Raw genomic sequence first — 14,725 nt, forward strand, 5'->3', positions numbered from 1 at the left:
CTGTTGTATATTTTTTGCTAGCATCTTTATAACTTAACTGCATTATGATTCAAGATTAAAAATCCAAAAGTGTTGATAAATTCTTTAAACAGTTTAAACCACCTCCACCGTATAGTATTTTTCTAAATGTATCATACCTCGTTTCCTTATTTAATCTTTATGTTTCTGCACTTAAGTAAAGAAGTGTCATTACAAGGCATTTTAATATAGACCTGCATATGACATCATATTAATTATATAAAAAGCGGTAAGTATCATGCATAAAGTTGACTATTCAAAGCACTTTCTAACGAGCTGATAGACTGAATGCCGTGTCCTCAATATTGAAGCTCTTTTAAATGATTTTTCATTGAATTAATCATATGGCTCACACATTCCAGTCACTGTTAAGTCAACTATATGTGCACACACATATATACGCACACACGTATTTACACAAACACACACACATAATTGCTATCATGTACTGTAATTACTTTTGAAGAGTGGCTTGTGTTGAAGTAAGCAAACATGAATTGTATATTTGAAGGGATAGTTGCTTTTTCAGGTTTTTCTTGGCATCATATTGAAGGGGTCTTGTCTGGTGAAACTGTCTGACTGATTGAATGTATGCATTTTTAGCCTGTCATTTTAAATGTCTCTAAAGAAGGTATAAGTGCTATCTCATATTAAACATACGCATATCATATGAAGTAGCAGTCAGTTTATGGTATTTATATGAATAGTCTTGAGTATTTAAAAATGCTGTGATGAAGTTAAACTGAGTTTATACTGAAGGAACTTTCATGTCATGTTTACAGTATTACATATTAAAGGTTTTGAGGTATCTAGGTTGAATTTATGGTATTTTAGAAATTACAGCTGATATTTATCTTATGGACTGGTACATGGTCATCATTTATAGAAGTTCATGAATATTTATTTTGTTTTGCCCATAATGGCAGCTGATTTCTTCTTATTTAATTGTTTGTTTTTGTTCTACTCTGATTACAAGATGTCCTTTAAAAAAATAAAAAAATAAAGTTCTATTATAAAAACGTTCACATTGCTCTTACCTCAAAATGAAATATGCACATATGAAATATATAAACAAACCAGCGTAATACATATATATTAATCTCTAATGTTTTAAACATCCAGATTACTTAGCACATAATTATATGCTTTTTTTTTTTTTGCATTATTTTGTATTTTTCTAAATCGCTAATTTTATAGTAAGCATAACGATTTCAGCAAAAAGTTTAATATTTATAATGAAACATACATCTACAATAATAAACAAGACGGTGACATTTCATTACAAAACAAGTCATTGATTATTTTAAGACTAAGTCAGGTGAACACTACATTATTATTGTGCAAAATATTTACAAGCACTTATTACAGTACAGTTTTCACAGTGAGTCAGAAAATAATTGTAAAACCTGGATGGAAGGAATGCAGTTTGATTCAATGAAAAATGTCTATTATACATTGCATTCTTTTGTGTGCTATTTTTAAGCTGGTCACTGATGTGTTAAATAGCCCAGCCTTCTGCAGAGGATTTCAAAAATCTCTGCCATACACAAAATCATGGTGATAATTGTGAAAATGTACATTGCACTGAAGACGATGGTCTCAGGTACCACGCACTTGGTGAAGTTGAATGAATCAGAGAAGTACAGCCAATGAACCGGGAATCCAAAGAGACAACTCTGGATCCAGAATGCTGCCACCTCCAGGACGATGTCTAACAGTACAGAAATGAGACCACCTTGTATGTTGGTTGTTCTAGAACATTGGTCTCAAACTCAATTCCTGGAGGTCCACAGCTCTGCACAGTTTTTCTCCAACCCTAATCAAACACACCTGATCCAGCTAATCAAGGTCTTCAGGATTACTAGAAACTTCCAAGCAGGTGTGATTTGGAGCTGGTTGGAGCTAAACTCTGCAGAGCTGTGGCCCTCCGGGAATTGAGTTTGCGGACCACTGTTCTAGAATATCCTCTTGGTCTATGTTTTTATATGCCGCATACAGATGGAATACGGCCCCTGGAACAAGAACCGTCACTACTGTAGCTGCAGGGCCCACAACCTGCCAAAAACAAAAACCTTCCACATTTAATTATTTTGTAAGGTAGGTGCATTTAAAAAAAAATAGTAAATTGCTTTTAAACCTTTCTTGAAAAATAAAAAAAAGGGAGAGAAAATAAAATAGACAAACAAAACTGTTGAAATCTGTTGACTTAATGTTGTCGGCTAGTATGAAGCATCCAATAATGCAAAAAACCTAATAATATGATTTCTTGATTGTGCCATAAAAATAGTGAAACATCAGAAAAAATAAAATAAAACCTTCCTCCATTAATACCAGAGGTACAAAAGACAACAAAAAGGGGAAAAACAAAGGGATTGGACATGGTCCACACATACATCAGCAGAAACAAAATACAGGCCTTTGAGGCACATTAGGGGAACAGCTGACAAAACTACAACAAATGTAAGGTTTAAAATTAAATTAAAGAAATGTACATTTGTACATGTTTTCAAAACAAGCTTGTAAATACTTTTAAAATATTGCTTATGCCTTTTTTTTTTTGGAAGTTGCATGCATTGCAAACATGCATGCATACTTAGTCATTTTTGCATGTAGCATTTTCGAGTTTGATTTAAAAAGCATAACCAGAATGAACAAACAGAATGAACAAATATTTGTAAACTTACTAGGCTGATCCCAAGTAAACAGTTTGTCCTCCACATTTAACCAAGCATTAAAGCAAGACTTCATGGGAAATAATTCTGTCCCAGCATCGTCACATATCAAAGCTGATGAAGCTACTAGTGAAAAGATCAGCATTTATCCATGTGGCTTTCATATGCGATCTGTGCAATTCCATGCAACAGAAGGTCATACCATGCGATCCTGAAAACGTGCCGCTCTGCTGATAGACTTTGTTCACACTGAGATGAATGGAGGCTTGGTCAAAGTATTGGTTACTAGAAGAACTGCAGTGGACTGTATAATGAAGAACTTTCGAGGGTAAATACTGGAGTTGTAGCTTACTGTGCATGCATACTTTTAAAATAATGTGGTCTTTTCAAATAATTTGTACATTATTTTTTTAAATATGTTGCATTTGTTCATTATTTCATTATGATTAAGCACGTTACTGCAGAATATACATTTTTTACTTGAAATCAGCATAGACTGAAGGTAGTACCATGAATACAAATATGCTGCACAAATAATTTGTATACAATTTAAATCATATTATTATATTTTTTACATGATTAATTCATGAGATTTTTTTTTATTAAATGACAGTAATGGTAAATGGCAAGAAAATATACTTAGCTGTCATGAAACAAATCCACAATAAAAAATAAAAAAAATTCCAACTAATCAATCAATAAAGTGCAAAATTACATATTCTTTACATTTCATGAGATTCACAATTTCACATTACAATATAATTTAAATATGCATAAATTATTAGTTATGATTAACTGGAACTATATAATATTGTTTATAGGCTAGATGTTTTTAAAAAACACAAACATTTTTTAAATTAAAGAATGTTTTTTGTGGCATACATGACTGGTAACAATATTGTGATCCTAAATTGTGATGCAAAAAACAAAAAAAACAAAACAAACAACAACAGCAAAAAACAAAAAGTAAAATTCATGAGATTCTCAATTTCATATTATAATATTCAGATTCTAAAATGCTCTGATTTGTTTTGAAACATTTTTGCCTTTGTCATTCATGTCTACAGATTTCCCAACGATCAGACAGAATCCACGCATGATATTCTCAATCTACGGAGCATGGTTTGAGAGTCAGCGTGTTGGACGATCCCTCCTGATTATTTTAAGGTCTGTCTTCCTCCAGCAGCTGCTGTGTTTGTCCTGAGAGCTTCTGCTCCTCTCACTCACTCATTCCCTCACTGCTCCTGCTGGTAAGTGTTTCCTCTCGTCTCCTGAACTTTACCCAACATCTCATATACTGTCTTTATAGCTTTTAAAACGTGAACTGGTTTGACTGCATGTTGTCATACGGTTAAGGTAAATATATATATCGACGTGCTCCGCATGTTTCAGTGTAACACAGCGTGTGTTTTTAGACTCAATTTCTGTGTAAAAGTCTTGTGTGTCTGTTGAATCCTTGAAGATATAAGAGCAAGAGGAATGGAAATATATTCAAATGCATGAAAGTTCAGTGTAGGTCAACTGGAAGGCAGAAAGCATTCTGAAAAATAAAACTATTTTGCATTTTGCACCACTATTTTGCATATATATATATATATATATATATATATATATATATATATATATATACTTTTTTATTATTATTATTATTAAATGTGCAGTGCAGTTTTACAAACTATCATTTGAACACTCATGAATGCTGACATGCTGGAGAATAAACAGACAAGCTGACCATATTGAGAGTCTCTTGAAATAGACTCCAGGCCATGAACAGGTGCCATGTGCTGTTCTTGTGAAAGAGGGAGTCATCAGCCCGGACAGAGAGGCTAAATTTAACCTGATGAACGGGGTAAACAGACAGTCAGAGGACAAACAACCCCAAACAGCTCTTTACAATAATTAAGAGCAGATACACATAAAGCAGTCATCGCACTTCATGATCTGATCTGACTGTGTCACTGTTAAACTGTATATGGGTGATTTTCAAGTGATTCTATAAGAATTTTTCTATGAAAGATTCCTTTAAAGCTCTAGTTGTGAAGTTTAAAGTATGTCTAATTTGAAATCATTTCTGAATAGTGTGATACAATCATGGAAATTCTATTTCACAATATCTTTGGGTATTTATGTTTACAATTTGTTCATTAGTTTAGAAGCAAAAATTGCTGTCCCTGTTACTACATTTCATTACAGGGAACGTTCTCAGAAAGTTCTGGCAAGGGCCTCTGTTCTGGATCAAAGTTCTGAACAAACGTTCTTCCAGGATGATGTGGTCTTTAATAATGTTCTTAAACTTTAGCACAAAAACTGCATTTACATCACTCATGGAATGTTTTTTTTTTCCTTAATTGTTTTAGTTGGATGTTCATCTCTATTTTTTTTTAAATGTTGTTACTTGTTTCAGAATGTTCAGATTCACATTCAAATGTAACATCCTCATAATCTTTCCGAAATGAAAAAATGGAATGTTCGTTAACATTCTCATAACTAAGAGAAACATTTGTTGCATTTAAAAAACTCAATGTTTTGAATGTCCAGACAACATTTACGATTAATATTTTCATAACATAATGGGAACATAAAAAATAAAAAAAATAAAAATATATATATGTATGAATTTCTATCATTCATTAATATAAAATATTAAAAAGATGTATTTCTTTGTATTTTATGAATCAAAGTAGACTACTAAATAAATCTTAAATGTTTTTCTCCAAAAAGAGAAATAATTACCATCACATTAAACATTCTAAAAGATTGATACATTTTTCATTTTGTGTAATGTCATAAAAATGATTTTTCTAAGCTGAAAATACATAAAAGATTACTGAAGTACATAGAAAACAAAATTTAAAATTTCTTGTTAATTTCAGTGTGTCTTGAATTCTTGAATTGTTTGTAAAATTTACTAGCAATTTCTGAGTAAAAATTGTTTCAAAGTGAAAAAAAGGAAAATTATCACACCAACTACTAACAGGATTTAATTTGAAATCAAAACCTGTGATGTGATAGCTCTGTTGTTCAATCTTAAAGCGTCTCTATCCTTTCTCAGAAGCAGATTTCCATCAGAATGGAGAGCTGTTCCCAGTCTACAAATGGTGACACCAAGGCTGAAGTGACCCATGACCTCACCGAGGATCTGAGTCAGCAGCTGGAGGACATCATCAGCACCTATCAGGTGAGCGAACAGCCAGGTGAGGCCGAGGATGTTGAGGAAGAGGCCGTTCAAGACAAAACCAAAGACCAGAAAAAGGAGAAGAAGATGCTGAAAGGCCTCGGTGAGTCACATGCAAAAAATTTAACCCCATGTTAATCTATCTGAAATGTCATTAGTGATCAATTAAACCAAACTATTTTCTTACTTAATGCTATCAAACTGTGTGACCAAACAACATTGTGTAACAAATCACAGGGAAGGAAGCCATGCAGCTCATGCAGAGCCTGAATAAACTGGGAAGCCCCGAGCAGAAACTGGAGGCTCTCATTAAAAAACACGCTGAACTGGTGAGTACAGTCATCAACAACGTTCTGCCTTTGAAACATAAAAATAAATCACTTTTTAACAAGCTACCTCATTGAAAATACTAGTTAAATGAAAAAAAGGTAAATTGACTTTGTGGAAACATTTCAAGTATATTAAGAAAAAGAAAGACTTTGCATCCTTCTATGTTAATACTCTTTTATTTCAGTGCAGTTTTGTTTTGGATTGTCCTATAGTAAACGGTCTTACACATTTCAAATAAATCATTTCTAAATATAAATGAATAATAAAATAAAATTCCATTACAAAAATCATCTTAATAAATAAATAATCATTTATATAGTACATATAAAACATAATAAATATTGAGCAGAAAAAAAAACTTTTATGATTATACTTTTGTGACTTAATATACTGTTAGGTATAATTTTAAGTATATTAAACAAATAAAAAATAGAAATACTTTTTTGTTTAGGGATATCCTATTTAGTCTGTCTTGTATTGTACATATCCATCATTACATAATTAATTAATTAAAGATAGATAGATAGATAGATAGATAGATAGATAGATAGATAGATAGATAGATAGATAGATAGAAAGCCAAGGCTCTCATCAAAAAACACACTAAACTACTAAAGTCAATAATCAACCACATTCTGCCTGTTTCATAAAATTTTTAATTTTATACTTTTGAAACTTAAATTGTTTTTTATATTTAAATAACAGTCAAATAAATAAATGATGAAACAAACACATAAATAAATAAATTATTTAAAAAATATGAAAAAATATTACAAGTAATTTCCATAAAACTTTCTAAGCTGTCTTTTCAGCTATATTATATTAAGATGGCTTTCTCTTAAATAAAAGAGATCATAATTATATTTTGTGTACCTGCAGTTGGAGGAGCACCGCTCAGACCAGAAACAGCTGAAGGTCCTGCAGAAGAAACTTCTCCAGGTGCTGAAGGAGAAGGATCAGCTTCAGAGCGAACACAGCCGAGCCGTTCTGGCCCGCAGCAAACTAGAAGGCCTGTGCAGAGAGCTGCAGAGACACAACAAGACGCTAAAGGTGACAATACCATGCATATGCTTGTGTTGAACCACTGGTATCTGCTAATGAGCACAAATCAAAACCTGCAATCAATATTAAAAAGCAAAAGTGTGTCGTGTTTTCCATTTTAAACATTGTATCAATGTTGAGAAGTTGTACTGAAATCACAGTTTTTCCACTCCGAAACTGCTAATAAATTCACAAATAACAAGTAATGCATTGAATTTAACATAAAAAATTTGAAGGAGAAAGACTTCATACTCTAATAATAAGAACATTTATTTTTACTAAAACTATAAAACATTGACAGATACCTCATATTTTGGTGCAGGAGGAAATTCTACAGCGGTGCCGTGAGGATGACCTGAAGCGGAAGGAAATCACCACGCATTTCCAGAGCACGCTGACGGACATCCAGGCCCAGATCGAGGAGCACAGCAGCCGAAACAACAAACTGTGTCAAGAGAACAGCGACCTGGCTGAGAAACTCAAGGACCTCATATCTAAATATGACCAGCGAGAGGCGGTGAGGGAAAACTAGTCCATATTGTTTTTTATTAATTTTTATTTCAGAGTTAGTTATGTTCTAACATGAAGGTCAATTTGTCCAAAATGTAGATGAGTGTGTTTCTTTATCTGAACAGATTTAGAGAAATTTTGCATTAACAATAAATCCCTCACCTATGGATCCTCTGCAGTGAATGGGTGCCATCAGAATGAGAGTCCAAACATCTGATAAAAACATCACAATAATCCACAAGCAATCCACACCACTCCAGTTCATCAATTAGCATCTTGAGAAGCAAAAAGATGCATTTTTTTTAAGAAACATATCCAACATTATGATATTTTCAACAACTTCAAACTGTTGAATCAGGAGAGAAATATGCAAAGATCAAGGCAAGCATTGTTTACAAGTGAAAAAAGGCCAAAATTATTCTAAGCACATATGGGTAGATTTTGATGTGAGAGAGAAAAACAGGGGATTCATTTTTCACTGGAGGAAGCATTATCATGGATTATGGACTATTTTTGCAAGAAGCATTAGTTAAAATATTAAATGTCTAGATGATTCATCTTAATAATGTATTTGTTTCTTACAAACACGCAGCTTTTCATCTCACAAGATTTTAATTGATGGACTGGAGTGGTGTGGATTATTTTTATGTTTTAAATCCGTGGTTTGGACACTCATTCTGACGGCACCCATTCACTGCAGAGGATCCATTGCTGAGCAAGTGATGGAATGCTACAAATCTCCAAACCTGTTCAGTTGAAGAAACACGCTCATCTACAGGATGAGTAAAAAATCATTTATCAAATTTATATTTTTGTGTAAAATAGTCCTTTAAATATTATGTGGATAGCAATAAACACATTTAATCAAAACTGAGAGGTTGTGTTTTGGCCTCCATGCAGAATCTTGAAAAAGTGTTCAAGCACAGAGACCTGCAGCAGAAATTACTGGAGACAAAACTCACACAGGCCAACATGATGCTCAAAGAAGCTGAAGAGAAACACAAGCTGCAAAAGGAACATGTGAGTAAAACATCCCATGATTTCATATAATAAAACATATTCTTATTGCATTAATGCATTACTGCCATTGTTCAATGCAGGTAACTCCTGAAATAAGTTTACTGTTGTTTTCTGGGTTTTTTTGTTACTTCCGATCTATAATTGTTCTCCAGTTACTGAAGCAGACTGCAGAGGCCAAATTACAGGTTAAACTTCTGAAAGAACAAGAGACTGACATGAAGGCTCAGGTACATTTATAATGAATGATACACATCACTATTGTTTTCTCAAATTTGTTCTGAAATTAAAACATTTCTATTCTGTCAGCTTGCAGTATATTCTGAGAAGTTTGATGAATTCCAAGGAACTGTGTCTAAGAGCCACAATGTGTACGCCAGCTTTAAACAGGACATGGACAAGGTGTATATCTCTGAAATTATAAAATCTGTTTTTTTTATATACATTCCTCACATACCCAATCCCTCCAAACTAATATGTATATATTATTGAAACTTCAGCACATACCTTTCAGAAATGTGGATAGGTCCAACATAGAAAACATTTCAAACTTGTCGAAACTTGTTTAAGAGTCTTACATTAAATGCATCAATCTTTAGTGTGTCTCTCAGACCCTGAACAGAACATTAGGGTTCATTTCTAGCATGTTTAATCAGGCTTATTATTGGTGACTAAGACTTACACTAATAAAAACATTTTTGTTATTTAAAAAAAATATATATATATATATATATTTTTTTTACAGAAAATCTTAAACTACAGAAAAATTAGAAATGTTGCATTGGCAACCAAAACTAAAACTAAGACTAAAACAAGTTTAAGCTGAAGCAGCAAAATAACTAACTAGAAATGAATAAATCTAAAACTGCAACTAAAACTTAAATAAAAATATATTAAACCTAAATAGTAATATATAAAAATAAAATAAAATCCTTTCTCTAAAAAAAATAAAATAAATGCTGAGTTCTGTTAATTAAAAGAAATAAACTGAAATAAATCTTAAATGAATTAGTTGAAAATCTTAAAACTAGACACAAATTAGAAATGTTGCCTACGTTTAAGCTGAAGCACTAAAAGTACTAACTCCAAATGAATAGACTTAAAATAAACTATAACTGAAATAAAAAAACTGAATTAAACCTAAACAGTAATATCTAAAATAATAATAATAATAAAAATAATATGATAAAAGCACACAACAATCTTCCTAAAACTATAGCCTAAAAAAAAGAAAACTGAACATTTAATTTAAATTAAAGCAAGTTCAAAATATGAATAAAAATATAATGTGAAATATGAAAATATGATAGGCCTACTACATAAGAAGATGAACTGACTTTAACTGAAACTGAGTGTTTACTGTTGTTCTTTTGTATTATTATTACACACTAATTTTCCTATTTAATACTGTAAAGCTGCTTTGACACACTGTCCTTTTAAAAGTGCTATATAAATAAAGGTAAAAAGCAGCTTGCTGTCTGTCTGATTTGATTTGTCTTGATTTGTCTTACAGATGGCAAAGAAGATGAAGAAGTTGGAGAAGGAGGCAGTGGCCTGGAAATCCCGTTTTGATGGCTGCAATAAAGCTCTCATTGATATGGTTGGAGATGTAAGTTGCTCAGGTTATATATCAATCATACTTCAATATGGTTGAAATCAGTTAAACATAGTAGGTTCTCCAAAGAACCTTATAGTAATTAGTTCTTAGTTATAACAAACCTTTTTAACCTTTTGATTCACTGTAAAGAAACTTTTGTGCAATGGTTCCATGCATGTTAAAAGATCTTCACTGAACCATAGATGCCAACAAAGTTGTAAACATGTAAACATTTTTAAAGTTAACCCCCATTATGCCATTTTTATGAATCATAATATTGTTTTGGGAGTCTCCTACAACAGGATTACATGCATGCAAGGTCACATAACCCTTTTGTTTTCTCAAAATATGCATTTAATATCAACTCATTCTCCAGCGTTTCTCAAACGATTAATTCGAAGCAGTTCAAAGATCCAGTTTCTCTAAAGTCCTCTAATGCTCTGATTGGCCGAGGCTGTTGTGGTTGGTCTACCGCGTACAACGTGTTCCTGAAACAATATGCCTTTTTCAATAATTCTGTATTTGAAATGCTCTATAGAAATATACAAATAAACAAGATATTGATCCATTGCCCAACAGCAAGCGTTCTGTAAATCCCACGTTGAGCTCGCAGAGATTAGACAAGCAGTCATCAGTAGAATGACGTAACAATAGGCTCGCATTATGCAAATGTGTTACCCAAAGTGGGATTCGAATTACTAACGACTCATTTCCCCTGTTCAGAGTTGATTTTTTTATTTTTGGGAGACAATAACTTTATCGTGCACTTTTTAGTTTTACAACTTTGCAGATCGTTTACTTTCACATACAGCTACATTACACACTGCATGAAAGGCAATATTGGAAATGGCATAATAGAGGCACTTTAAGGATTTATCAGCTATCTGTACAATGAGAATGAGTCTTTATAGTAGATACAGATTAATATGATCAAGAATTTCTCATGCAGAAAGCGCTGAAGGAGAAGGAGTTTGAACTCATCACCCTGAAGACCCAGAAACTGGAGAATCTGTGTAGAGCGCTTCAGGACGAGAGGAAAACCCTGTATGAGAAGCTCCATGGGTCCCAACAGCCTGGAGTCGAAAACTCGGCTGCTAGCGAGCCAATGACTACTGAGGAAACTACAGAGGAAGTGGCAGTTCCTAAAGAGGAAGTGACAGGCCCAACAGAAGCGGTCACTGAAGATGCAAACACCCCCAATGAACCAACCTGTAAGTCTCCCGCAGATGTGACGCCGCTGGCCAAAGAGCTTGCCAACCTGAAGGCAGAGAAAGCTCGGCTACAGGAACTCTCGACAGCATTCACCATCCATCGCCATCTGCCGCCAGAGGCCTACGAGGACTCGAACATCTGCGTTGAGAGTGCAGACGACGCTCAGGGTGAGCAACAGGTCGACATGGAGTCCAACTTCACAGAGGAGACGGTCACAGACACACTGTCCGAAGAACAACAAGATCTCAGAGACAAAGACATGCAGTCGGTCGATTAGACAGACTAATCTCAATGTCAGTTTGTCCCATTAACAAATAAACTTTATACAACTACATCCATGTGTATCGCGCTTGTTTGAACTTTGAAAGCATGCACTCATGTAGTATTATGTATAAATGGTTATTTATGTTGCATACATTGGAGAAACTTTATTGCAACTGTTGGAAATAATCGATACGTAATCATTTAAATGCTTTTTATATTTGATATAGTATTAACTCCTCAAGCTAAAAAGCCTACAGCCAGTTGTTTCCAATTGTTGAAACAATTGAAATTGTTTTTCGAGTTGGGAGATGTGAACCTGTGGATGAATATTGGTGAGTATAATCAGTGGTCGAATTTTGAAAACATTTCTGTGGGGGTGGTGTGGTCAATATCTTTGGTTGTTGCGGGGGGTATCTTGAAGTAAATTTTACTCAATTCAAATTTTCCTTATTAAATTAACAATTTAAACTTTTTTTTCCCTTCCTGGTGCCTGAAGTTGAGTAATTTTGGTCAATGTAGATGATTGATATTTTGTTGAATGTGTTTTGTGCTGGCGCCTTAGCTAGTTTAGGTGAGTCATGGATAGTAAAATAAAATTGCCAGTTTAATAAATGATTTATTGAATTATTCAAATCAAATGATTCATTCAAAATGGCTGATTCCGTTAGAAACATCTGAATGGACCATTGGCTCACTCGATTAATTCAAAAACAGATTCATTTCAAGCAATGAAACACTGTATTGCACTGCACTATTGTATAAAATGAATAGCAGTGTCTCAGTCCCTCACAGTCACACATACAGCACAATAACATTATACAGGGAAATGTCTTTAAATTCTAATCAAGGAAAAATCTCAATTGAAAAATTTGAACTTGTGCGCAGTTTGTTACAGTAACAATACAGTGTTACTAGCAAGTTCTGATTGGGCAATCATCATTTTTATGTTTGTGAATTATTATAATTAGAACATTTTAACATTTTATTTGCATGATAAGTTTGACATAATATACAACATCAATAATCAAAAGGGGATGGTAAGGAGGGATGGTGATTTTACTAACGTCAGCATTTTTTATATCCCTGGTTTAGCCCCATTTCTTTATGAAGTAACTCTGACGTCATCAATATGATTCATTTTCTTAGCACCCCCACATATTGGTTTACCACCCCCCCCCCCCCACACACACACACACACAAGCACTGGTAGAAAAAAAGATTCTTGCCTGAATGGGAGATACCATCCCCCCCAGCATCCCCCTCAATTCGACCCCTGAGTATAATTAGAAACCCAAGTGAAGTACATATCATGTTACAAAAACCAATAACAAAGTATTAGGGCCAAAGCAGATGTATAAACATCATCCCAAAATTTTAAATCATAGATCATACATACGGTTGCTTTGATTTTGAATAAAACTTTTAATTGGTCAAATCATTTTAGAGGTCTTAACCTGTTAACCTGCACTGCGATGCCGTGTTTACACTTATTTCAATATTTACGAATACAAAAAACTGAAAATAAGATTACTTCAAAATTAATCTTAATTTCACTGTTTTCATAGCCTATCTAAAGAATGTTGTAGCTGCTACAATGTAAAAAATCACTTCAGGATTTGACAGTTATGGAAGGAATTCATTATTCATTTGTAATTATTGTGGGCGTTGGTCTGTATAGTGAAACTACAAACAAGTAGATTACTGTATAAATGGCTGCCAACTGATCCGGGTGTGTGTTCACAGTGTGTGTGTGTTCACTGCTGTGTGCACTTTGGATGGGTTAAATGCAGAGCACAAATTCTTAGTATGGGTCACCATACTTGGCTCTATGTCACGTCACTTACTTATTAATTGCTTTTTTGGGAGTGGCAAATTTGGTCTAAAAAGTGACCAAGAAACCAAAAATATCTTGGCAATTTTTATCTATATGCATTTTTTTACAGTCTCTAACATTGCTATATAAGCAATTTCAACCAATTACACAGCCTTTCTCACAAAAAACTTGCCTCCAAATTTATGCCAGCCAATCCGATCACTGCGAACGTGTTCTTGTGATTAGCTAAAAAATGTGGGCCTCCAGCATGTAAAGTCAGCGCATCAGCAGCCTTAGAAATAAGGTTTTTATAATGCTATTTGAGCAAAAGAAACAACATTTATGACAGAGTTGTTGTCAGATTTAAAAATGCCCATCTTGATGAGTATTCATGCAAACACTTGTATAACAATTAGATCCGTGCATGAGTTCTTAAAGAGACAGCGACCTAAATAAACCTGCTGCTTATTTATACATTGAAGACTAACCAGTGTAATTTTAAAGTTAAACAGATTATTCAGTTTCTCAGTTTATCAATTCTTATTTTATCACATACTGTTTAATTTACTTTTCTTGTTAAGTTCAAATCAATTCAATTCAGAGTTTGAAAGCAAAGTTATTTTTAGCTTCCTCATAATAAAAATATGAATCTACATTATAAACTGTAAAACACAAATACACTGGGTGACGAAACATTTAAAGCATTAGTTCACCCAAAAATGAAAATTATGTCATTAATGACCTACCCTCATGTCGTTCCAAACCCGTAAGACCTCCGTTCATCTTCTGAACACAGTTTAAGATATTTTAGATTTAGTCCAAGAGCTTTCTGTCCCTCCATTGAAAATGTATGTACGGTATACTGTCAGTGTCCACAAAGGTAATAAAAACATAATCAAAGTAGTCCATGTGACATCAGAGGGTCAGCCAGAATTTGTTGAAGCACAGAAAATACATTTTGGTCAAAAAAAAAAAAAGCATTCAGCATTGTCTTCTCTTCTGGGTCTGTTGTGAAAGAGTTCACGACTCTGCATTGACGCTGATGACGTCTGATGCTGCTGAAGTGTTATCTTTGT

General features: G+C 33.5%; 1 protein-coding gene across 1 annotated transcript; it reads left to right on the forward strand.

Annotated features, from left to right (window-relative positions):
* The first annotated feature begins 3,796 nt into the window (after window positions 1-3,796).
* On the forward strand, window positions 3,797-11,906 carry LOC113117794 (beta-taxilin-like). Its single transcript, XM_026286717.1, has 10 exons — window positions 3,797-3,940; window positions 5,743-5,968; window positions 6,103-6,194; window positions 7,075-7,245; window positions 7,559-7,753; window positions 8,647-8,766; window positions 8,919-8,993; window positions 9,073-9,165; window positions 10,277-10,372; window positions 11,310-11,906. The coding sequence occupies exons 2-10, from the start codon at window positions 5,761-5,763 to the stop codon at window positions 11,847-11,849; spliced, it is 1,590 nt and encodes a 529-aa protein (XP_026142502.1). The 5' UTR covers window positions 3,797-3,940; window positions 5,743-5,760; the 3' UTR covers window positions 11,850-11,906.
* Window positions 11,907-14,725: the final 2,819 nt, after the last annotated feature.

This window comes from Carassius auratus, chromosome 17 (genome assembly GCF_003368295.1).
Source record: "Carassius auratus strain Wakin chromosome 17, ASM336829v1, whole genome shotgun sequence".
Classification (NCBI taxonomy): Eukaryota; Metazoa; Chordata; class Actinopteri; order Cypriniformes; family Cyprinidae; genus Carassius; species Carassius auratus.

Coding starts and splice junctions, on each gene's coding strand:
- LOC113117794 (XM_026286717.1), top strand. CDS start 5,761: ATGGAGAGCTGTTCCCAGTCTACAAATGGTGACACCAAGGCTGAAGTG. Junction 5,969..6,102: donor GAAGATGCTGAAAGGCCTCG/GTGAGTCACATG, acceptor AACAAATCACAG/GGAAGGAAGCCATGCAGCTC. Junction 6,195..7,074: donor TTAAAAAACACGCTGAACTG/GTGAGTACAGTC, acceptor GTGTACCTGCAG/TTGGAGGAGCACCGCTCAGA.